Consider the following 26,634-nt stretch of genomic DNA (forward strand, 5'->3'; position numbering starts at 1 on the left):
AACTGTAAACCTTGGCCCGAACAGGGACTTGAACCCTGCACCCTCAGATTAAAAGTCTGATGCTCTACCATTTGAGCTAGCCAGGCTTTAGCTAAGGTACAGCCACCCTAGGGATATAACAGCACTTTCTCCTTAAAGTGTTCACGCTTTGTCAGCTTAAAGTTTGTGGCATTAAAGGATGAAGACCACAATTTATAAAGGGACGAGAGAGATAGGCTGCTCCTGCCAAAGCTAGGAACACTGACATTGAAAGAGTGAAGGTTTTTTTTCATGGCATGTTGCTAAGTCTAAGGTGGTTTCGACAAAGGAGCAATTGGGACATAATGAGTAGGTTTCTGTTTGACTTTTCTAAGAGAGAATGAATGCAACATTTCAAAACACTAATATCCAAGATTCTCCATAAAATATAATATATATGAGCTGCCCAACGTGAAGGTCGTGAAGTTGTCGGGGGATGCCAAAGCCATTGCTCCGACTAACCTGAATAGAATGGCCAAAATCACAGATGATCTGGGCCTTTTGAAACGACGCCCACTTCAGGCTTGAAAAGAGCCCAGTTTCCATGTTAGCAGCTCGTACAAAGATCCTGGATGTCACAACTCCTGTCGCAATCAGACAAAGTGAAAAAAAGCCACGTAGACGGCAGGGTTCGAATCTGCGCGGGGAGACCCCAATGGATTTCAAGTCCATCGCCTTAACCTCTCGGCCACGACTACACTTGATAGGGAGTCAAATGCTATTTTCCTTTCTGGAAGTGAGCAGCAGAGGACACCGGGGCCAACCATCAATGTGGATGTGAGCAGTAGAGGATGCACTCAGCTAACATATTGTGTCAGCAAAAAGGGGTTCAACGACGTCTTCACCCACACAAAAACCTGCTCGCGTCATGCTTGAAAAGAGATGTGGGTTGCCCAATTTTCCGTGTTAGAGAAAAAAGCAGCTCGTACAAAGCTCCTGGATGTCTCAATTTCTGTCGAAAACAGACAAAGTGAAAAAAAGCCACGTAGTCAGCAGGGTTCTAACCCTGCACGGGGAGACCCCAATGGATTTCAAGTCCATCTCCTTAACCTCTCGGCCACGACTACTCCTGCCAGTTAGTCACATGCTATTTTCTTTTCTGGATGTGAGCAGCAGAGAACACTGGGGCCAACCATCAATGTGGTTGTGCCGCAGCAGAGGGTCCACTCGGCTAAAATATTGTGTTGGCAAAAAGGAGTTCAACGACGTCTTCACATGCACAAAAAGACTGCCATGATCTGGATTTGGACTGGGGGTGCTGCGGGCACAACGCAGACTACTAAATGCTATACAGAGAAAGCAAACCACTCGCCCCGGGCCTGCACATACAAGAGTCAACGGCAAGCTTCAGCTCAGTTCTCTCAAGTCCCCCATTTATTTATAAACTAACGACGTCTTTACCTACACAAAAACCTGCTCACCTCAGGCTTGAAAAGAGATTTTCCGTTTTAGAGATAGAAGCAGCTAGTACAAAGCTCCTGGATGTCACAATTCCTGTCGAAAACAGACAAAGTGACAAGGAGCCACGTAGTCGGCAGGGTTTGAACCTGCGCGGGGAGACCCCAATGGATTTCGAGTCCATCGCCTTAACCTCTCGGCCACAACTACTTCCATGTCACATGCTATTTTCATTTCTGGATTTGAGCATCAGAGAACACCAGGGCCAACTATCAATGCGGATGGCGAAAATATTGTGTTGGCAAAAAGGAGTTCAACGACGTCTTCACCTACACAAAAAGACTGCCATGATCCAGATTTGGACTGGGGATGCTGCGGGCACAACGCAGAGTACTAAATGCTATACAGAGAAAGCAAACCACTCTCCCCGGGCCTGCACATACAAGAGTCAACGGCAAGCTTCAGCTCAGTTCTCTCAAGTCCCCCACCACCGCTTGCTTAGACAGTAACCAAGCATTACAGCAGGTAAAACAACACCAAATGCTTGGAACTAACTCCACCATGTCTTTTCTTGAAGAGGAGGACCACCTCTCTCAAAGGCTGGGAAGAGCACAGCACGAGATTAGGAGAGGTCTGCAACAAACTTTCGGCCGAACAGGGACTTGAACCCTGGACCCTCAGATTAAAAGTCTGATGCTCTACCGACTGAGCTATCCGGGCTTTTGCCAGGGAACAGCAACCCTGGGGATATAACAGCACTTTCTCCTTAAAGTGTTCATGCTTTGTCAGCTTAAAGTTTGTGGCATTAAAGGATGAAGACCACAATTTATAAAGGGACGAGAGAGATAGGCTGCTCCTGCCAAAGCTAGGAACACTGACATTGAAAGAGTGGAGTTTTTTTTTCATGGCATGTTGCTAAGTCTAATGTGGTTTCGACAAACGAGCAATTGGGACATAATGAGTAGGTTTCTGTTTGACTTTTCTAAGAGAGAACGAATGCAACATTTCAAAACACTAATATCCAAGATTCTCCATAAAATATAATGCGGTGACTCTTGAGCTGCCCAACGTGAAGGCCGTGAAGTTGTCGGGGGATGCCAAAGCCATTGCTCCGACTAACCTGAATAGAATGGCCAAAATCACAGATGATCTGGGCCTTTTGAAACGACACCCACTTCAGGCTTGAAAAGAGCCCAGTTTCCATGTTAGCAGCTTGTACAAAGATCCTGGATGTCACAACTCCTGTCGCAATCAGACAAAGTGAAAAAAAGCCACGTAGTCGGCAGGGTTCGAACCTGCGCGGGGAGACCCCAATGGATTTCAAGTCCATCGCCTTAACCTCTCGGCCACGACTACACTTGATAGGGAGTCAAATGCTATTTTCCTTTCTGGATGTGAGCAGCAGAAAACACTGGGGCCAACCATCAATGTGGTTGTGCGCAGCAGAGGGTCCACTCGGCTAAAATATTGTGTTGGCAAAAAGGAGTTCAACGACGTCTTCACATGCACAAAAAGACTGCCATGATCTGGATTTGGACTGGGGGTGCTGCGGGCACAACGCAGACTACTAAATGCTATACAGAGAAAGCAAACCACTCGCCCCGGGCCTGCACATACAAGAGTCAACGGCAAGCTTCAGCTCAGTTCTCTCAAGTCCCCCATTTATTTATAAACTAACGACGTCTTTACCTACACAAAAACCTGCTCACCTCAGGCTTGAAAAGAGATTTTCCGTTTTAGAGAAAGAAGCAGCTAGTACAAAGCTCCTGGATGTCACAATTCCTGTCGCAAACAGACAAAGTGACAAGGAGCCACGTAGTCGGCAGGGTTCGAACCTGCGCGGGGAGACCCCAATGGATTTCGAGTCCATCGCCTTAACCTCTCGGCCACGACTACTTCCATGTCACATGCTATTTTCATTTCTGGATTTGAGCATCAGAGAACACCGCGGCCAACTATCAATGTGGATGACGAAAATATTGTGTTGGCAAAAAGGAGTTCAACGACGTCTTCACCTACACAAAAAGACTGCCATGATCCGGATTTGGACTGGGGATGCTGCGGGCACAACGCAGAGTACTAAATGCTATACAGAGAAAGCAAACCACTTGCCCCGGGCCTGCACATACAGAGTCAATGGCAAGCTTCAGCTCAGTTCTCTCAAAGTCCCCCACCACCGCTTGCTTAGACAGTAGGGACTTTAAGCAATGTGGTTTAAGCTAATTTAAGATTAGGGGAGGTCTGCAATAAACCTTGGCCCGAGCAGGGACTTGAACCCTGGACCCTCAGATTAAAAGTCTGATGCTCTACCATTTGAGCAGCCGTGCTTTAGCAAAGGTACAGCCACCCTAGGGATATAACAGCACTTTCTCCTTAAAGTGTTCACGCTTTGTCAGCTTAAAGTTTGTGGCATTAAAGGATGAAGACCACAATTTATAAAGGGATGAGAGAGATAGGCTGCTCCTGCCAAAGCTAGGAACACTGACATTGAAAGAGTGGAGTTTTTTTTTCATGGCATGTTGCTAAGTCTAAGGTGGTTTCGACAAACGAGCAATTGGGACATAATGAGTAGGTTTCTGTTTGACTTTTCTAAGAGAGAACGAATGCAACATTTCAAAACACTAATATCCAAGATTCTCCATAAAATATAATGCGGCGACTCTTGAGCTGCCCAACGTGAAGGCCGTGAAGTTGTCGGGGGATGCCAAAGCCATTGCTCCACTGCCTGAATAGAATGGCCAAAATCACAGATGATCTGGGCCTTTTGAAACGACGCCCACTTCAGGCTTGAAAAGAGCCCAGTTTCCATGTTAGCAGCTCGTACAAAGATCCTGGATGTCACAACTCCTGTCGCAATCAGACAAAGTGAAAAAAAGCCACGTAGTCGGCAGGGTTCGAACCTGCGCGGGGAGACCCCAATGGATTTCAAGTCCATCGCCTTAACCTCTCGGCCACGACTACACTTGATAGGGAGTCAAATGCTATTTTCCTTTCTGGAAGTGAGCAGCAGAGGACACCGGGGCCAACCATCAATGTGGATGTGAGCAGCAGAGGATGCACTCAACTAACATATTGTGTCAGCAAAAAGGGGTTCAACGACGTCTTCACCCACACAAAAACCTGCTCGCGTCATGCTTGAAAAGAGATGTGGGTTGCCCAATTTTCCGTGTTAGAGAAAAAAGCAGCTCGTACAAAGCTCCTGGATGTCTCAATTTCTGTCGAAAACAGACAAAGTGAAAAAAAGCCACGTAGTCAGCAGGGTTCTAACCCTGCACGGGGAGACCCCAATGGATTTCAAGTCCATCTCCTTAACCTCTCGGCCACGACTACTCCTGCCAGTTAGTCACATGCTATTTTCTTTTCTGGATGTGAGCAGCAGAGAACACTGGGGCCAACCATCAATGTGGTTGTGCGCAGCAGAGGGTCCACTCGGCTAAAATATTGTGTTGGCAAAAAGGAGTTCAACGACGTCTTCACATGCACAAAAAGACTGCCATGATCTGGATTTGGACTGGGGGTGCTGCGGGCACAACGCAGACTGCTAAATGCTATACAGAGAAAGCAAACCACTCTCCCCGGGCCTGCACATACAAGAGTCAACGGCAAGCTTCAGCTCAGTTCTCTCAAGTCCCCCACCACCGCTTGCTTAGACAGTAACCAAGCATTACAGCAGGTAAAACAACACCAAATGCTTGGAACTAACTCCACCATGTCTTTTCTTGAAGAGGAGGACCACCTCTCTCAAAGGCTGGGAAGAGCACAGCACGAGATTAGGAGAGGTCTGCAACAAACTTTCGCCCGAACAGGGACTTGAACCCTGGACCCTCAGATTAAAAGTCTGATGCTCTACCATTTGAGCTAGCCAGGCTTTAGCTAAGGTACAGCCACCCTAGGGATATAACAGCACTTTCTCCTTAAAGTGTTCACGCTTTGTCAGCTTAAAGTTTGTGGCATTAAAGGATGAAGACCACAATTTATAAAGGGACGAGAGAGATAGGCTGCTCATGCCAAAGCTAGGAACACTGACATTGAAAGAGTGGAGGTTTTTTTTCATGGCATGTTGCTAAGTCTAATGTGGTTTCGACAAACAAGCAATTGGGACATAATGAGTAGGTTTCTGTTTGACTTTTCTAAGAGAGAACGAATGCAACATTTCAAAACACTAATATCCAAGATTCTCCATAAAATATAATGCGGCGACTCTTGAGCTGCCCAACGTGAAGGCCGTGAAGTTGTCGGGGGATGCCAAAGCCATTGCTCCGACTGCCTGAATAGAATGGCCAAAATCACAGATGATCTGGGCCTTTTGAAACGACGCCCACTTCAGGCTTGAAAAGAGCCCAGTTTCCATGTTAGCAGCTCGTACAAAGATCCTGGATGTCACAACTCCTGTCGCAATCAGACAAAGTGAAAAAAAGCCACGTAGTCGGCAGGGTTCGAACCTGCGCGGGGAGACCCCAATGGATTTCAAGTCCATCGCCTTAACCTCTCGGCCACGACTACACTTGATAGGGAGTCAAATGCTATTTTCCTTTCTGGATGTGAGCAGCAGAAAACACTGGGGCCAACCATCAATGTGGTTGTGCGCAGCAGAGGGTCCACTCGGCTAAAATATTGTGTTGGCAAAAAGGAGTTCAACGACGTCTTCACATGCACAAAAAGACTGCCATGATCTGGATTTGGACTGGGGGTGCTGCGGGCACAACGCAGACTACTAAATGCTATGGCGAGAAAGCAAACCACTCGCCCCGGGCCTGCACATACAAGAGTCAACGGCAAGCTTCAGCTCAGTTCTCTCAAGTCCCCCATTTATTTATAAACTAACGACGTCTTTACCTACACAAAAACCTGCTCACCTCAGGCTTGAAAAGAGATTTTCCGTTTTAGAGAAAGAAGCAGCTAGTACAAAGCTCCTGGATGTCACAATTCCTGTCGCAAACAGACAAAGTGACAAGGAGCCACGTAGTCGGCAGGGTTCGAACCTGCGCAGGGAGACCCCAATGGATTTCGAGTCCATCGCCTTAACCTCTCGGCCACGACTACTTCCATGTCACATGCTATTTTCATTTCTGGATTTGAGCATCAGAGAACACCGCGGCCAACTATCAATGTGGATGGCGAAAATATTGTGTTGGCAAAAAGGAGTTCAACGACGTCTTCACCTACACAAAAAGACTGCCATGATCCGGATTTGGACTGGGGATGCTGCGGGCACAACGCAGAGTACTAAATGCTATACAGAGAAAGCAAACCACTTGCCCCGGGCCTGCACATACAGAGTCAATGGCAAGCTTCAGCTCAGTTCTCTCAAAGTCCCCCACCACCGCTTGCTTAGACAGTAGGGACTTTAAGCAATGTGGTTTAAGCTAATTTAAGATTAGGGGAGGTCTGCAATAAACCTTGGCCCGAGCAGGGACTTGAACCCTGGACCCTCAGATTAAAAGTCTGATGCTCTACCATTTGAGCAGCCGTGCTTTAGCTAAGGTACAGCCACCCTAGGGATATAACAGCACTTTCTCCTTAAAGTGTTCACGCTTTGTCAACTTAAAGTTTGTGGCATTAAAGGATGAAGACCACAATTTATAAAGGGATGAGAGAGATAGGCTGCTCCTGCCAAAGCTAGGAACACTGACATTGAAAGAGTGGAGGTTTTTTTTCATGGCATGTTGCTAAGTCTAAGGTGGTTTCGACAAACGAGCAATTGGGACATAATGAGTAGGTTTCTGTTTGACTTTTCTAAGAGAGAACGAATGCAACATTTCAAAACACTAATATCCAAGATTCTCCATAAAATATAATGCGGCGACTCTTGAGCTGCCCAACGTGAAGGCCGTGAAGTTGTCGGGGGATGCCAAAGCCATTGCTCCAACTGCCTGAATAGAATGGCCAAAATCACAGATGATCTGGGCCTTTTGAAACGACGCCCACTTCAGGCTTGAAAAGAGCCCAGTTTCCATGTTAGCAGCTCGTACAAAGATCCTGGATGTCACAACTCCTGTCGCAATCAGACAAAGTGAAAAAAAGCCACATAGTCGGCAGGGTTCGAACCTGCGCGGGGAGACCCCAATGGATTTCAAGTCCATCGCCTTAACCTCTCGGCCACGACTACACTTGATAGGTAGTCAAATGCTATTTCCCTTTCTGGAAGTGAGCAGCAGAGGACACCGGGGCCAACCATCAATGTGGATGTGAGCAGCAGAGGATGCACTAAGCTAACATATTGTGTCAGCAAAAAGGGGTTCAACGACGTCTTCACCCACACAAAAACCTGCTCGCGTCATGCTTGAAAAGAGATGTGGGTTGCCCAATTTTCCGTGTTAGAGAAAAAAGCAGCTCGTACAAAGCACCTGGATGTCTCAATTTCTGTTGAAAACAGACAAAGTGAAAAAAAGCCACGTAGTCAGCAGGGTTCTAACCCTGCACGGGGAGACCCCAATGGATTTCAAGTCCATCTCCTTAACCTCTCGGCCACGACTACTCCTGCCAGTTAGTCACATGCTATTTTCTTTTCTGGATGTGAGCAGCAGAGAACACTGGGGCCAACCATCAATGTGGTTGTGCCGCAGCAGAGGGTCCACTCGGCTAAAATATTGTGTTGGCAAAAAGGAGTTCAACGACGTCTTCACCTACACAAAAAGACTGCCATGATCCAGATTTGGACTGGGGATGCTGCGGGCACAACGCAGAGTACTAAATGCTATACAGAGAAAGCAAACCACTTGCCCCGGGCCTGCACATACAGAGTCAATGGCAAGCTTCAGCTCAGTTCTCTCAAAGTCCCCCACCACCGCTTGCTTAGACAGTAGGGACTTTAAGCAATGTGGTTTAAGCTAATTTAAGATTAGGGGAGGTCTGCAATAAACCTTGGCCCGAACAGGGACTTGAACCCTAGACCCTCAGATTAAAAGTCTGATGCTCTACCATTTGAGCTAGCCGGGCTTTAGCTAAGGTACAGCCACCCCAGCTTAAAGTTTGTGGCATTAAAGGATGAAGACCACAATTTATAAAGGGATGAGAGAGATAGGCTGCTCCTGCCAAAGCTAGGAACACTGACATTGAAAGAGTGGAGGTTTTTTTTTCATGGCATGTTGCTAAGTCTAAGGTGGTTTCGACAAACGAGCAATTGGGACATAATGAGTAGGTTTCTGTTTGACTTTTCTAAGAGAGAACGAATGCAAGGGGAAAGAAGGGGAATCCACTCCTGTGGGCGATCCACTCCTGGTCAGCTGGCTGGATGACTCTGGTGAACTGCTTGGGTAGAAAATTCACCCAGTTTACCTCAGGAGGCTGCAGAGTGAGTGGGTGTCGTGGTGGTGCTAGTGACGTCTCATGAGCTGTGGGAGGAGCAGGAACAGGGACAGGAACATCGGGTGGGTCACTGGGTTGCAGTGTCGTCTCTTGGGCTATGGGAGTGGTAGGAGCAGCAACATCTGGGAGGTCTGTTGGACAGGTCAAAAGGTGACATTCCTCTATGTGCTGTAACAATCCAAGAGACCCCCAGGCCTTTGCACCACACTGCTCACACTGCTCCTGGGTGTGGTAGTCTGACAGGTGCTGCGTGAAGTCCTCGCACATCACCTCCTGACTACACAGCGAGCATGTGATAGACTTCCCCTCGCTCATCCTGCACAGAGCTGGAGTTTTCTGACCTACACCTGTCTGTCTGTGGTCCTGCTTTCCCAGCTGCTGCACTGGCATGAGAACCTGTAGCTGTTGCACCTGCACTGGCCTGAGAACCTGTAGCTGTTGCACCTGCACTGGCCTGTAAACTCTCAGCTGACCTGAGACACAGCTGACCTGCACTGGATGCTGCTTTCCCTGCTGACTGGGAAAACCCAAACTGGGTTGCAGCACTGGCCTGTGGAGCCCTCAGCTGACTATCACTGGATGCTGCTGTCCCTGCCTTCTCTGCTGACTGGGAAAAATAAAAGTGGGTTTACATTTAAAGTACATTTTCACTAATAATTACATACTCACACTGTTTAACACTGGAAACAAACAGTAGAACTGAGGAGAAAACATTTTCCATTACATTTTCCAGTATATTTTCATCACATCACAGGTTTAAGGATTCAATGGCATCGTTTACCTCGTGGTATCCACACTTGCAGGGGATCCTTTTCCCAAATATGTCTAGTTTGTGGACAGTAGTTTGACCTTTCAGGGGGGTCAGAGGACAATCAGCAATCCGCAGCATTACCGCCCTCCATCGCCTGGATCCTGGCCTTTTGCCAGTCGTAAATGTGTATTTTCCCTGGGCATACAGGGACATCACACCTGCCCAGTAGGCATCCGGTTTCCCAGTTTTTGTCATTTCTGCAGATATTAGGGACAATATATGGAAAATAACAAAAATAAACCGTAACAGATGGAAATACTACTCAACTAACGTTACTGATCACCACAAGCAAGGCTTTATTTCTCAATATTTCAGCAATATGTCTATCAAATAAAGCCTACCCTATCATATGACAAATGTGTTGATTGGTAACAGTAATTAATTTCACAATTTATTTTACTCAGAAAGTTAATTCATAGGTCTAACGGTACTCTTCAAATAGGGTCTTCGTGCTGACGTCACTAGATTATTAAAAAAGCACACAAAAACACCTCAGGCGTTTACGGTTTTCACATCACAAGACAGACACACAAAAGACACTTAAAAACGTTCAGTAAAGAAAATAATTAACATAACTTAACTTAGCTGCTAGCGATCAGCGTTACATTATCCCTTAAGGTTTGTGACCGTCTTATCAAACTTACCGAAAAACATCCAACGTTTGTCACAGCAGAAGTATTTACAAACACACCACATACTTTTACGATTTCACTTCAGTGATTTACATAATTTTAGTAAGTTCTACTTACTTTTAGTGTCAAGAGATATTCGCCGCCGGTAAATAAAGTTACCTCAGGATCAACTGTCGTCTCCGAGTCCGTCAGTCAACCAATGAGAACACTGTCCGCACGGGGCCCGTTTCGACGCATATGATTGGCTCTTTTGCCCCCCTGAAGCATATGATTGGCTCTTTTGCCCCATCGTTAGGACTCTGTTTGGATTCTGTTAGGAGTTGTTTGGACTTGTTAGGACTTCGAGAGCAGGCCACGACTACTTCTCGCATTAGTTTTGGATGTGAAACGCAGTTTGCAGACCAGACAGTTGTCAGCTCTTCTTTCTTTTGTCAAGTCATGCAGTGTGAAACCCCCTGTCGTCGGTGCATCGTGCACACAGCAGCAACTGAACGTTACCCCAGATAGTCGTTTAGTGTGAAAAGAACAGTGCCCCGACTACTTTGAAAATTGTGCAGTGTGAACTCGGCATTCAGAACTCATTTGGTCACAGGCAACTAAAGGGATCATCTGTTAATAGGCTTGAAGTTGCAACTTCGTAAAATAAAATGACCACTAGAAGACACAATTTCACTAAAATGCTTCAGAATGCAGAAGACTATTGGTCAATAGACAATACTGGTTGAAACTTCACATTCTATAGCAATCAAAAATAGAATGGTTTATCCAATCATTGCATTTGGATTTAGACGTTTCCATGTCAACACTATCAACGCCAAAATGAATCAGCATCAGTCAGGTGGTACAACTAGAGCACTGCAAGTTGTTTACGTTCATTATCACTGCATGTTATGCATTTTAGACATGAGGCAATTTAGTGCAGTCTTTCATCTCGTGACACTTTACAGACTCTGCTGTGTGTGTTCAAGCATTTTGAAGGAGGCGCAGCTTTGGAGGGTGGGATCTCACGCATTGATTCCAATGAGCCATTATGTGAAAACAGCCGAACTAACACTGGAATACAAAAATCGAATTCCTTGTTTTCCCCACTAAAAAAAAAAAAAAAAAAAAAAGTGGTCTTACAAGTGTGAGATTTATTTGGTGATAAACAGGGAAAACACACCATACAGCCAATGGTTAAAACAGCACAGTTACAGTAACTGCATGCATAGCCACATTAATTATGGCCAGGACATTAGCCATAAGGGTAAGGAGGCTTGGGCGGTTCGGCTGCAGGCTTCACTGGAGGCTTCACTGGAGGCTTGGGCGGTTCGGCTGCAGGCTTCACTGGAGGCTTGGGCGGTTCGGCTGCAGGCTTCACTGGAGGCTTGGGCGGTTCGGCCGCAGGCTTCACTGGAGGCTTCGGGGGTTCGGCCGCAGGCTTCACTGGAGGCTTGGGCGGTTCGGCTGCAGGCTTCACTGGAGGCTTGGGCGGTTCGGCTGCAGGCTTCACTGGAGGCTTGGGCGGTTCGGCCGCAGGCTTCACTGGAGGCTTGGGCGGTTCGGCCGCAGGCTTTCCTGGAGGCTTTGGAGGTTCGGCTGCAGGCTTTCCTGGAGGCTTTGGAGGTTCGGCTGCAGGCTTCACTGGAGGCTTTGGAGGTTCGGCTGCAGGCGTCACTGGAGGCTTTGGAGGTTCGGCTGCAGGCGTCACTGGCAGTTCGTCTGAAGGCACCGGAGGTTCGGTAGAAGGCTCAGGCAGTTCAGCAGAAGGTTCCGGCAGTTCTGTAGAAGGCTCCGGGAGTTCGTTAGAAAGCTCCGGCTCTTCTGTAGAAGGCTCCGGCTCAGGTAGTTCAGCGGAAGGCTTCACTGGAGGCTTCGGAGGTTCAGCTGCAGGCTTTCCTGGAGGCTTTGGAGGTTCGGCTGCAGGCTTCACTGGAGGCTTTGGAGGTTCGGCTGCAGGCTTTCCTGGAGGTTTTGGAGGTTCGGCTGCAGGCTTCCCTGGAGGTTTTGGAGGTTCGGCTGCAGGCTTCACTGGAGGCTTTGGAGGTTCGGCTGCAGGCTTTCCTGGAGGCTTTGGAGGTTCGGCTGCAGGCTTTCCTGGAGGCTTTGGAGGTTCGGCTGCAGGCTTTCCTGGAGGCTTCGGCGGTTCGGCTGCAGGCTTCACTGGATGGATACAGATAGTCAACTTCAGTCAGTCCGATTAGAGGCATTCATTCTCAGATACATCACAAAAACCAAATACCAACTTTTACTCCTAATTATTAATCATGATCGTATTAATGAATCATATGAATTAATTTTGTAAAGCCATCCTGTGCTTTAAACCGTGCTATTGGCTGAATACTTTTTAAATTGAGAACGATTAATTATAAAACAAGAAACTGAAATGAGGAAGCGGACTCAAACACTAATATAATAACAAATACCTGCAAATGGATCCATACACTGATGTCCACATCCATTGCTGCAGCATTTCTCATTCTTCGGACAGTCACTGTCATAGTAACACAACTCTGCACACATTCCTGCTCCAGAATTTGTGCTTGGACACTCCCCTGCCTTTGCTGTTATAGAGACACATGACAGAGAAACCACATCACTGAATACTGAAGGTCTCATACACTATGAAAAATCGTAGAAGGATTTACCGGAAAATTCAGTCCATCTACTTCATAGTTTCACATTTAGTTCAATGCGTTACTTGTAAGTTTCACAAATTGCAAAGAAACCGCTAGCAATTCCTGAGTGAAAAAATTCAGGGTTTTTTTCTGGAAGACGTATAGCATGAATAAATAATTAAAACTCACTGAAAACAGGCGGCACACACGCGGCCCCACAGGGAAATTGACAGCATTTGTGTCCTCCAGAGCAGTCTCTATCAGAAGTGCATCCTCGTCGGGAGGGCACGACCGTCAGCATCGCCGGACAATGACCAGACACTACAGAAGAGGATTCAAGAGGTGCTGTAATAGTTTGCTTCAGCATTTCCAAGTCAGGGGTTTTGCAATGAGTCTCAAACTTCATAATATTCACACATTTATCTGCTTCAATTCAAGTAGCTTAGAAATCTACCATTTTTCTCTAAACTGCATCAATCGGTTTCAAAGTGCAGTTACAACCTACCCCACTGTAGAAAGCATGGACATCAGTTATTATGTTGTATACAAATTTACTGGTGTACATCTTCAAAAATGATGCCATCCCCATGACCACCCTCATTTCCTTTTAAGCATTTTAATAAGCTACTCAACAGAAAACAAAACGAATATAGAAACCCACTATATATGTAAAATGCAGAGTTATCGGTTATAATTAGCCCCGCCATGTTATATTGTAGGCTCATGCATTTCTTGATGAAAAGTTGAAACTCAGGATTGATACTGTCCGGTAACAATTTTGTAGCCATATTACACTAATGTTCTTGTTTTACAGTAAACAAATGCCTATTAGCGATTATATGGGTTTTACTTGTACAATGAAAAATGCATAAACATATGACAGTTTGCATATTTATACTTTGCTTATTATTAAAACTAAACCAACATACAAAGATGAACTTCAACTTGACGGCTATACTGTATTTTTGTAAGCAGATGTGTCTGAAATCCAATTTTGTAAGGCACTTTATTTATGCACTTCTTCTGGCTGCATAATGAAGCTAAAAGAACTTCTCACCTAGGACTCCAGCATCTGTTGTGCTTAAACAAGCAGACAGACACAATAAAACAGCACTAAATGAGCAGTACACTTGAGCTGTCATCCTCTCAGCCTGCAATCTCAAAATCAGCTCTGCTGGAAGATGCACTGAATTAGTGAGTCTACAATAAAACTACAAAGAAAAACCCCCTGTTGCTGCATCAAAATATCAGCGGAGTCCCACAACAAACGCTATCAAAGGAGTTTAAAACACTTTTTGAAAATGCGTTTTTAAAGATCCAATTGGGGGTCTGGGTAACTCCAACCCTAATGAAAATCACTTGCCTGTAGCTTTCTAATATAGCCTAATCTTGAAGACCTTGATTAGCTTGTTCAGGTGTGTTTGATTAGGGTTGGATGTCGTAATTAGGAGATGATTGATTGTTTTTATGGCAACACTATCAACGACAAATGAATCTGCAGTGGTCAGGTGGTACAGCGATCACGTGGTACAAGTCGGAGTTCTACCACAAGTTACAAGTTGTAATTATGACTAAACTCCTACACCTAAACTCTCCAGGAAATGGATCTCTACTGGAGACTGGCATAAATCTGCATTGAACATCAAGAGACACAGGGGCATGTCTAGAATTTGAATCTGAATCTTTCAATTGTTGATTGATTTGCGATGTGAATCCATGCAAGTAATTATGAATGAAAACAATGTTTCCAGCCACTGTAGTGAATATAGGGGAATACACAGCCATGGTTATATCATAGCCAATTTAATATTGGATGGTTTCATATGGATTGCATAATCAGATAATATTTGTTCACTCAAGCTTTCTATAGACATTTTTCTTATTGTGACCGAGGCAAGTAGCCTATAGAGTTTTGGTTCATTTCTGTGACGGAGACCGAGACGGCAGAAAGTGCACCCTGTTTGTTTTCTTTATTTTACAAAAGCACAACATTTAATTGTTATTGTGAGTGTACATGAATAAAAGTTTGTTCGCGTTTGTCGAACGCTAATTTAACATGCCCGAAATCAAATCGGATTTTAGAAGAATTTGTAGCGCCACTCGGACAGGTGTGCCAAAACACTTATTTATAAACTAACGACGTCTTTACCTACACAAAAACCTGCTCACCTCAGGTTTGAAAAGAGATTTTCCGTTTTAGAGAAAGAAGCAGCACGTACAAAGCTCCTGGATGTCACAATCAGACAAAGTGACAGGGAGCCAAGTAGTCGGCAGGGTTCAAATCTGCGCGGGGAGGCCCCAATGGATTTCGAGTCCATCGCCTTAACCTCTCGGCCACGACTACTTCCGTGTAACGTGCGATTTTCATTTCTGGATTTGAGCATCAGAGAACACCGGGGCCAACTATCAATGTGGATGGCGAAAATATTGTGTTGGCAAAAAGGAGTTCAACGACGTCTTCACCTACACGAAAAGACTGCCATGATCCGGATTTGGACTGGGGATGCTGCGGGCACAACGCAGAGTAATGAATGCTATACAGAGAAAGCAATCTTTCCACTTGCCCCGGGCCTGCACATACAGAGTCAATGGCAAGCTTCAGCTCAGTTCTCTCAAAGTCCCCCACCACCGCTTGCTTAGACAGTAGGGACTTTAAGCAATGTGGTTTAAGCTAATTTAAGATTAGGAGAGGTCTGCACAACTGTAAACCTTGGCCCGAACAGGGACTTGAACCCTGCACCCTCAGATTAAAAGTCTGATGCTCTACCATTTGAGCTAGCCAGGCTTTAGCTAAGGTACAGCCACCCTAGGGATATAACAGCACTTTCTCCTTAAAGTGTTCACGCTTTGTCAGCTTAAAGTTTGTGGCATTAAAGGATGAAGACCACAATTTATAAAGGGACGAGAGAGATAGGCTGCTCCTGCCAAAGCTAGGAACACTGACATTGAAAGAGTGAAGGTTTTTTTTCATGGCATGTTGCTAAGTCTAAGGTGGTTTCGACAAAGGAGCAATTGGGACATAATGAGTAGGTTTCTGTTTGACTTTTCTAAGAGAGAATGAATGCAACATTTCAAAACACTAATATCCAAGATTCTCCATAAAATATAATATATATGAGCTGCCCAACGTGAAGGTCGTGAAGTTGTCGGGGGATGCCAAAGCCATTGCTCCGACTAACCTGAATAGAATGGCCAAAATCACAGATGATCTGGGCCTTTTGAAACGACGCCCACTTCAGGCTTGAAAAGAGCCCAGTTTCCATGTTAGCAGCTCGTACAAAGATCCTGGATGTCACAACTCCTGTTGCAATCAGACAAAGTGAAAAAAAGCCACGTAGACGGCAGGGTTCGAATCTGCGCGGGGAGACCCCAATGGATTTCAAGTCCATCGCCTTAACCTCTCGGCCACGACTACACTTGATAGGGAGTCAAATGCTATTTTCCTTTCTGGAAGTGAGCAGCAGAGGACACCGGGGCCAACCATCAATGTGGATGTGAGCAGTAGAGGATGCACTCAGCTAACATATTGTGTCAGCAAAAAGGGGTTCAACGACGTCTTCACCCACACAAAAACCTGCTCGCGTCATGCTTGAAAAGAGATGTGGGTTGCCCAATTTTCCGTGTTAGAGAAAAAAGCAGCTCGTACAAAGCTCCTGGATGTCTCAATTTCTGTCGAAAACAGACAAAGTGAAAAAAAGCCACGTAGTCAGCAGGGTTCTAACCCTGCACGGGGAGACCCCAATGGATTTCAAGTCCATCTCCTTAACCTCTCGGCCACGACTACTCCTGCCAGTTAGTCACATGCTATTTTCTTTTCTGGATGTGAGCAGCAGAGAACACTGGGGCCAACCATCAATGTGGTTGTGCCGCAGCAGAGGGTCCACTCGGCTAAAATATTGTGTTGGCAAAAAGGAGTTCAACGACGTCTTCACATGCACAAAAAGACTGCCATGATCTGGATTTGGACTGGGGGTGCTGCGGGCACAACGCAGACTACTAGATTCATTAGATTAGATTAGATTCAACTTTATTGTCATTACACAAGTACAGGTACAAGGCAACGAAATGCAGTTTAGGTCTAACCAGAAGTGCAATAGCAGCAAGTGCAGGATATACAGTGGTTCATAAGTGCAGAACATGGATATGTACTGAATAAATATAGAGTTGAATACTATTATAAACAAAAATTTACAGATAGATTGTCCTATGAATATAATATACAGATAACTATTACTGTGAACAGAATTTACAGCTAGATATGTACTGAATATAATAATATACAGATGGCTATTACTATAAACAGAATGTTTACAGATAGATATGTACTGAATATAATATACAGATGGCTGTTACTATAAACAGAATTTTACAGATAGATATGTACTATGAATATATATACAGATGGCTGTTACTATAAACAGAATGTGAGCATAATATACAGATGGATATTACTATAAACAGAATTTAACAAATAGATATATGTATAAGTTAGGCTAATGAGCAGTATAACAATGGATTTAAAGTAGTGCAAATAAAGTTTGGACAGAAGCTATCCGAGTGAAAGTGCAGTGGAAAGTAATTGCATATTACAGTTAAGGTACGATATTGCAATGTATATATAACAGTCGGTACTGTAAATAAACAGTCGGCAGTGCAAATGAGCATATTCCAGTCAAGGTAGTAGTGCAAGATGCATATGTAAACAGTTGTTACTGTAATAACAGTCAGCAGTGCAAATGAACATTATAGTATTGCAAATAACAAAATGGAGGCAGGTGTGAGGAGGGAGAGGAGAGTCAATCAGTATATGAGGGGAGTGGGATCAATGAGGGTTAGAGTTTAATAAAGAGACAGCTCTGGGGAAAAAACTGTTCTTTAGTCTGCTGGTCCTGGTCCGGAGGCACCTGAAACGCCTGCCGGAGGGCAGGAGAGAAAACAGTCTGTGGGCTGGGTGAGAGGAGTCCTTAAGGATGCTGCGAGCTCGATGCAGACAGCGTTTCCTCTGGATGTGCTCGATGGCAGGTAGTGGAGTCCCAGTGATGCGCTGGGCGGTTTTCACCACCCGCTGCAGTGCCTTGCGCTCTGCAACAGAACAGCTCCCATACCACACTGTAGCACAGTTGGTCAGGATGCTTTCTATTGCACAGCGATAGAAGTTCACCAGGATAGTGGAGGAAAGCTGATTCTTCCTCAGTGTCCTCAGGAAGAAGAGGCGCTGGTGAGCCTTCTTGACCAGGCTGGAGGTGTTGGTTGTCCAGGTCATGTCCGCCGAGATGTGGGTCCCCAGGAACTTGAAACTGGAGACACGCTCAACAGCCATTCCATTGATGTGGATGGTGTCGTGTGTGCCTCTTGACACTTTCCTGAAGTCCACGATGAGCTCCTTCGTTTTGGTGGTGTTGAGGAGCTGGTTATTTTCGGTGCACCATGTGGCCAGGTGCTTGATCTCCTCCCTATAGGCAGTCTCATCGTTGTTGCTGATGAGACCAATCACCGTAGTGTCGTCCGCAAACTTGACGATGGAATTGGATCCGTACACAGGCTTGCAGTCGGAGGTGAAGAGGGAGTAGAGGAACGGGCTTAGCACACAGCCTTGTGGTACACCAGTGTTGAGTGTGATGGATGTGGAGCAGTTGGAGCCTGATCGAACATTCTGGGGTCTGTTGGTCAAGAAGTCCAAAATCCAGTTGCACATGGAGGTGTTGAAGCCCAGGTCTCCAAGTTTGGCTATTAACTTAGTTGGGATGACAGTGTTGAATGCTGAGCTGAAGTCAACAAACAGCATGCGTGCATAAGTGTTCTTATTGTCCAGATGTGTGAGCACAGAGTGCAGTGCCATGGAGACTGCATCCTCTGTGCTCCTATTGCTACGGTAGGCAAACTGGTGTGAGTCCAATGTGGATGGTAGAGAGTCTTTTAGGTGTGCCAGGACCAGCCGCTCAAAGCACTTCATTACGATGGGTGTGAGTGCTACAGGGCGGTAGTCATTAAGGCACTTCGGGCTGGAGTGTTTTGGCACTGGCACAATGGAAGTGCATTTAAAGCATGTTGGTACAGTTGCTTGGGCAAGAGACAGGTTGAAAATGTCTGTAAAAACCCCAGCGAGCTGCTCCGCACATGCCCTGAGTACGCGTCCAGGGATGTTGTCTGGTCCAGCAGCCTTGTGCGCGCTGATCCTGCTCAGTGCATTGCAGACATCTGTGGAGGAGAGTGTGATCGGTGGGTGGTCAGCTGAGGATTTGAGCTTGGTGGCAGTTTCTCTGTTGTCTCTTTCAAAGCGAGCATAAAAGTCATTTAGCTCGTTCAGGAAGTTGACATCAGTGGCTGCGGGGGTGGAGTGAGAGGGTTTGTAGTCACTGATGGCCTGAATGCCCTGCCACATGCGCCGAGGGTCAGCGTTGGAAAAGTGTCCCTCTATCTTAAGCTTGTAGCAGTGCTTGGCCTCTTTGATGCCCCTTTTCAGATTTGCTCTGGATGTGCTATAGGCTTGTGCATCTCCTGATCTGAAGGCAGTATTGCGTGTCTTCAATAGGAGTCGCACTTCCCTGTTCATCCATGGCTTCTGATTTGGGTATGTGGTGATCTGCTTCTGGGTTGTAACACTGTCAATGGTGGTATTAATATAATCCAGTACAGAGGAGGTGTAGCAGTCAATGTCCGTGTGAGAGCCACTGGTGGCTTGAGAAGCAAACATACTCCAGTCTGTGTGTAGAAACCTTTCCTGGAGTGAGAAATCTGCCCCCGCAGGCCACACCTTGATGGTCTTCACTGATGGCTTCACGCGATTGATCAGAGGTGCATATTTGGGGGTGAGGAACAAAGAAAGGTGATCTGACTGTCCCAAGTGGGGGAGGGGTGTCGCGACGTAAGCTTCAGCCATGTTTGTGTAAACATGGTCTAAGGTTTTGTTTCCTCTGGTGTGACAGGAAACATGCTGGTGAAATTTCGGTAGCACTGACTTTAAGTTTGAATGATTAAAATCACCCGCAACAATAAACGCAGCTTCCGGGTGAACGGTCTGTTGTTTACTGATGGCTGCGTGAAGTTCTTTCATAGCAAACTTGGCATCAGCATCCGGGGGAATATAGGCTGCAGTTATAATAGTGGAAGTGAACTCCCGCGGTAGATAAAACGGTCTACATTTAACCATGAGAAACTCAAGGTTAGCTGAACAATGTCTCCCAACAATAGCAGAGTTTGTGCACCAAGCTTTGTTAATGTAAATGCACAATCCACCACCTCTGGTCTTACCGGAGCCATGTAATGTTCTATCCGCCCGGAATGTATGGCGTCCCGCTAGCTCAATAGCGTTGTCCGGTATTCCGCTGTTTAACCATGTTTCCGTGAAAATTAGAACATTACAGTTCAAAAGTCTCTTGCTGTATGTGATGTTGAGTCGAATCTCCTCCATTTTGTTCAACAGCGACCGTACATTGGCAAGGAAAATGCTGGGTAAAGAGAGCCGGTGTGGTGTTAGCTTTAGCTTAGCTCTTAGTCCTCCGCGCTTCCCCCGCCTTTGTTTACGATCTCGCCGGCGCCTGCGAGCACTTCCGCCCGGCCGGGCAGAGTGCATAGCCTCGGGTGATCTGGCGATCTCAGGAAGGAGTCGAAGGTTGTCCATAAAACTGTCGGAAATTCGCAAACCAATATCCAAAAGCTCACCTTGGGTGTACGATGTTAAGGCACAACTGTTCTGGACGAACAGACCCGAAATGAGCAAGAAAAATACTGCTAAATTACAGAATCTGGAGAGACCGCGAGCCTCGCGATGTACTCGCGCCGCCATCTTGGATCTGAATCCAAAGTGCTTGAATACTAAATGCTTGAATACTAAATGCTATACAGAGAAAGCAAACCACTCGCCCCGGGCCTGCACATACAAGAGTCAACGGCAAGCTTCAGCTCAGTTCTCTCAAGTCCCCCATTTATTTATAAACTAACGACGTCTTTACCTACACAAAAACCTGCTCACCTCAGGCTTGAAAAGAGATTTTCCGTTTTAGAGATAGAAGCAGCTAGTACAAAGCTCCTGGATGTCACAATTCCTGTCGCAAACAGACAAAGTGACAAGGAGCCACGTAGTCGGCAGGGTTTGAACCTGCGCGGGGAGACCCCAATGGATTTCGAGTCCATCGCCTTAACCTCTCGGCCACAACTACTTCCATGTCACATGCTATTTTCATTTCTGGATTTGAGCATCAGAGAACACCAGGGCCAACTATCAATGCGGATGGCGAAAATATTGTGTTGGCAAAAAGGAGTTCAACGACGTCTTCACCTACACAAAAAGACTGCCATGATCCAGATTTGGACTGGGGATGCTGCGGGCACAACGCAGAGTACTAAATGCTATACAGAGAAAGCAAACCACTCTCCCCGGGCCTGCACATACAAGAGTCAACGGCAAGCTTCAGCTCAGTTCTCTCAAGTCCCCCACCACCGCTTGCTTAGACAGTAACCAAGCATTACAGCAGGTAAAACAACACCAAATGCTTGGAACTAACTCCACCATGTCTTTTCTTGAAGAGGAGGACCACCTCTCTCAAAGGCTGGGAAGAGCACAGCACGAGATTAGGAGAGGTCTGCAACAAACTTTCGGCCGAACAGGGACTTGAACCCTGGACCCTCAGATTAAAAGTCTGATGCTCTACCGACTGAGCTATCCGGGCTTTTACCAGGGAACAGCAACCCTGGGGATATAACAGCACTTTCTCCTTAAAGTGTTCATGCTTTGTCAGCTTAAAGTTTGTGGCATTAAAGGATGAAGACCACAATTTATAAAGGGACGAGAGAGATAGGCTGCTCCTGCCAAAGCTAGGAACACTGACATTGAAAGAGTGGAGTTTTTTTTTCATGGCATGTTGCTAAGTCTAATGTGGTTTCGACAAACGAGCAATTGGGACATAATGAGTAGGTTTCTGTTTGACTTTTCTAAGAGAGAACGAATGCAACATTTCAAAACACTAATATCCAAGATTCTCCATAAAATATAATGCGGTGACTCTTGAGCTGCCCAACGTGAAGGCCGTGAAGTTGTCGGGGGATGCCAAAGCCATTGCTCCGACTAACCTGAATAGAATGGCCAAAATCACAGATGATCTGGGCCTTTTGAAACGACACCCACTTCAGGCTTGAAAAGAGCCCAGTTTCCATGTTAGCAGCTTGTACAAAGATCCTGGATGTCACAACTCCTGTCGCAATCAGACAAAGTGAAAAAAAGCCACGTAGTCGGCAGGGTTCGAACCTGCGCGGGGAGACCCCAATGGATTTCAAGTCCATCGCCTTAACCTCTCGGCCACGACTACACTTGATAGGGAGTCAAATGCTATTTTCCTTTCTGGATGTGAGCAGCAGAAAACACTGGGGCCAACCATCAATGTGGTTGTGCGCAGCAGAGGGTCCACTCGGCTAAAATATTGTGTTGGCAAAAAGGAGTTCAACGACGTCTTCACATGCACAAAAAGACTGCCATGATCTGGATTTGGACTGGGGGTGCTGCGGGCACAACGCAGACTACTAAATGCTATGGCGAGAAAGCAAACCACTCGCCCCGGGCCTGCACATACAAGAGTCAACGGCAAGCTTCAGCTCAGTTCTCTCAAGTCCCCCATTTATTTATAAACTAACGACGTCTTTACCTACACAAAAACCTGCTCACCTCAGGCTTGAAAAGAGATTTTCCGTTTTAGAGAAAGAAGCAGCTAGTACAAAGCTCCTGGATGTCACAATTCCTGTCGCAAACAGACAAAGTGACAAGGAGCCACGTAGTCGGCAGGGTTCGAACCTGCGCGGGGAGACCCCAATGGATTTCGAGTCCATCGCCTTAACCTCTCGGCCACGACTACTTCCATGTCACATGCTATTTTCATTTCTGGATTTGAGCATCAGAGAACACCGCGGCCAACTATCAATGTGGATGGCGAAAATATTGTGTTGGCAAAAAGGAGTTCAACGACGTCTTCACCTACACAAAAAGACTGCCATGATCCGGATTTGGACTGGGGATGCTGCGGGCACAACGCAGAGTACTAAATGCTATACAGAGAAAGCAAACCACTTGCCCCGGGCCTGCACATACAGAGTCAATGGCAAGCTTCAGCTCAGTTCTCTCAAAGTCCCCCACCACCGCTTGCTTAGACAGTAGGGACTTTAAGCAATGTGGTTTAAGCTAATTTAAGATTAGGGGAGGTCTGCAATAAACCTTGGCCCGAGCAGGGACTTGAACCCTGGACCCTCAGATTAAAAGTCTGATGCTCTACCATTTGAGCAGCCGTGCTTTAGCTAAGGTACAGCCACCCTAGGGATATAACAGCACTTTCTCCTTAAAGTGTTCACGCTTTGTCAACTTAAAGTTTGTGGCATTAAAGGATGAAGACCACAATTTATAAAGGGATGAGAGAGATAGGCTGCTCCTGCCAAAGCTAGGAACACTGACATTGAAAGAGTGGAGGTTTTCTTTCATGGCATGTTGCTAAGTCTAAGGTGGTTTCGACAAACGAGCAATTGGGACATAATGAGTAGGTTTCTGTTTGACTTTTCTAAGAGAGAACGAATGCAACATTTCAAAACACTAATATCCAAGATTCTCCATAAAATATAATGCGGCGACTCTTGAGCTGCCCAACGTGAAGGCCGTGAAGTTGTCGGGGGATGCCAAAGCCATTGCTCCGACTGCCTGAATAGAATGGCCAAAATCACAGATGATCTGGGCCTTTTGAAACGACGCCCACTTCAGGCTTGAAAAGAGCCCAGTTTCCATGTTAGCAGCTCGTACAAAGATCCTGGATGTCACAACTCCTGTCGCAATCAGACAAAGTGAAAAAAAGCCACATAGTCGGCAGGGTTCGAACCTGCGCGGGGAGACCCCAATGGATTTCAAGTCCATCGCCTTAACCTCTCGGCCACGACTACACTTGATAGGTAGTCAAATGCTATTTCCCTTTCTGGAAGTGAGCAGCAGAGGACACCGGGGCCAACCATCAATGTGGATGTGAGCAGCAGAGGATGCACTAAGCTAACATATTGTGTCAGCAAAAAGGGGTTCAACGACGTCTTCACCCACACAAAAACCTGCTCGCGTCATGCTTGAAAAGAGATGTGGGTTGCCCAATTTTCCGTGTTAGAGAAAAAAGCAGCTCGTACAAAGCACCTGGATGTCTCAATTTCTGTTGAAAACAGACAAAGTGAAAAAAAGCCACGTAGTCAGCAGGGTTCTAACCCTGCACGGGGAGACCCCAATGGATTTCAAGTCCATCTCCTTAACCTCTCGGCCACGACTACTCCTGCCAGTTAGTCACATGCTATTTTCTTTTCTGGATGTGAGCAGCAGAGAACACTGGGGCCAACCATCAATGTGGTTGTGCCGCAGCAGAGGGTCCACTCGGCTAAAATATTGTGTTGGCAAAAAGGAGTTCAACGACGTCTTCACCTACACAAAAAGACTGCCATGATCCAGATTTGGACTGGGGATGCTGCGGGCACAACGCAGAGTACTAAATGCTATACAGAGAAAGCAAACCACTTGCCCCGGGCCTGCACATACAGAGTCAATGGCAAGCTTCAGCTCAGTTCTCTCAAAGTCCCCCACCACCGCTTGCTTAGACAGTAGGGACTTTAAGCAATGTGGTTTAAGCTAATTTAAGATTAGGGGAGGTCTGCAATAAACCTTGGCCCGAACAGGGACTTGAACCCTAGACCCTCAGATTAAAAGTCTGATGCTCTACCATTTGAGCTAGCCGGGCTTTAGCTAAGGTACAGCCACCCCAGCTTAAAGTTTGTGGCATTAAAGGATGAAGACCACAATTTATAAAGGGATGAGAGAGATAGGCTGCTCCTGCCAAAGCTAGGAACACTGACATTGAAAGAGTGGAGGTTTTTTTTTCATGGCATGTTGCTAAGTCTAAGGTGGTTTCGACAAACGAGCAATTGGGACATAATGAGTAGGTTTCTGTTTGACTTTTCTAAGAGAGAACGAATGCAAGGGGAAAGAAGGGGAATCCACTCCTGTGGGCGATCCACTCCTGGTCAGCTGGCTGGATGACTCTGGTGAACTGCTTGGGTAGAAAATTCACCCAGTTTACCTCAGGAGGCTGCAGAGTGAGTGGGTGTCGTGGTGGTGCTAGTGACGTCTCATGAGCTGTGGGAGGAGCAGGAACAGGGACAGGAACATCGGGTGGGTCACTGGGTTGCAGTGTCGTCTCTTGGGCTATGGGAGTGGTAGGAGCAGCAACATCTGGGAGGTCTGTTGGACAGGTCAAAAGGTGACATTCCTCTATGTGCTGTAACAATCCAAGAGACCCCCAGGCCTTTGCACCACACTGCTCACACTGCTCCTGGGTGTGGTAGTCTGACAGGTGCTGCGTGAAGTCCTCGCACATCACCTCCTGACTACACAGCGAGCATGTGATAGACTTCCCCTCGCTCATCCTGCACAGAGCTGGAGTTTTCTGACCTACACCTGTCTGTCTGTGGTCCTGCTTTCCCAGCTGCTGCACTGGCATGAGAACCTGTAGCTGTTGCACCTGCACTGGCCTGAGAACCTGTAGCTGTTGCACCTGCACTGGCCTGTAAACTCTCAGCTGACCTGAGACACAGCTGACCTGCACTGGATGCTGCTTTCCCTGCTGACTGGGAAAACCCAAACTGGGTTGCAGCACTGGCCTGTGGAGCCCTCAGCTGACTATCACTGGATGCTGCTGTCCCTGCCTTCTCTGCTGACTGGGAAAAATAAAAGTGGGTTTACATTTAAAGTACATTTTCACTAATAATTACATACTCACACTGTTTAACACTGGAAACAAACAGTAGAACTGAGGAGAAAACATTTTCCATTACATTTTCCAGTATATTTTCATCACATCACAGGTTTAAGGATTCAATGGCATCGTTTACCTCGTGGTATCCACACTTGCAGGGGATCCTTTTCCCAAATATGTCTAGTTTGTGGACAGTAGTTTGACCTTTCAGGGGGGTCAGAGGACAATCAGCAATCCGCAGCATTACCGCCCTCCATCGCCTGGATCCTGGCCTTTTGCCAGTCGTAAATGTGTATTTTCCCTGGGCATACAGGGACATCACACCTGCCCAGTAGGCATCCGGTTTCCCAGTTTTTGTCATTTCTGCAGATATTAGGGACAATATATGGAAAATAACAAAAATAAACCGTAACAGATGGAAATACTACTCAACTAACGTTACTGATCACCACAAGCAAGGCTTTATTTCTCAATATTTCAGCAATATGTCTATCAAATAAAGCCTACCCTATCATATGACAAATGTGTTGATTGGTAACAGTAATTAATTTCACAATTTATTTTACTCAGAAAGTTAATTCATAGGTCTAACGGTACTCTTCAAATAGGGTCTTCGTGCTGACGTCACTAGATTATTAAAAAAGCACACAAAAACACCTCAGGCGTTTACGGTTTTCACATCACAAGACAGACACACAAAAGACACTTAAAAACGTTCAGTAAAGAAAATAATTAACATAACTTAACTTAGCTGCTAGCGATCAGCGTTACATTATCCCTTAAGGTTTGTGACCGTCTTATCAAACTTACCGAAAAACATCCAACGTTTGTCACAGCAGAAGTATTTACAAACACACCACATACTTTTACGATTTCACTTCAGTGATTTACATAATTTTAGTAAGTTCTACTTACTTTTAGTGTCAAGAGATATTCGCCGCCGGTAAATAAAGTTACCTCAGGATCAACTGTCGTCTCCGAGTCCGTCAGTCAACCAATGAGAACACTGTCCGCACGGGGCCCGTTTCGACGCATATGATTGGCTCTTTTGCCCCCCTGAAGCATATGATTGGCTCTTTTGCCCCATCGTTAGGACTCTGTTTGGATTCTGTTAG

General features: G+C 46.1%; 1 protein-coding gene across 7 annotated transcripts; it reads right to left on the minus strand.

Moving 5' to 3' along the window:
• Positions 1-11,280: 11,280 nt before the first annotated feature.
• On the minus strand, positions 11,281-14,129 carry LOC311278883 (uncharacterized protein). 7 transcript variants are annotated; one of them, XM_084389993.1, is made up of 5 exons: positions 13,822-14,129; positions 12,954-13,085; positions 12,573-12,710; positions 11,627-12,309; positions 11,281-11,448 (listed from the first exon to the last, which is right to left on the minus strand). In XM_084389993.1, exons 1-5 carry the CDS (start codon positions 13,904-13,906, stop codon positions 11,446-11,448), a joined length of 1,041 nt encoding a protein of 346 aa, XP_084246119.1. In that variant the 5' UTR covers positions 13,907-14,129; the 3' UTR covers positions 11,281-11,445. The 7 variants fall into 7 exon arrangements, with proteins under 7 accessions (XP_084246119.1, XP_084246120.1, XP_084246118.1 ...); XM_084389994.1 differs by having other exon boundaries at positions 11,281-11,460; XM_084389992.1 differs by having other exon boundaries at positions 11,594-12,309.
• Positions 14,130-26,634: the final 12,505 nt, after the last annotated feature.

Source organism: Rutilus rutilus (genome assembly GCF_951802725.1).
Source record: "Rutilus rutilus genome assembly, chromosome: 19".
In the NCBI taxonomy this organism is placed as follows: domain Eukaryota; kingdom Metazoa; phylum Chordata; class Actinopteri; order Cypriniformes; family Leuciscidae; genus Rutilus; species Rutilus rutilus.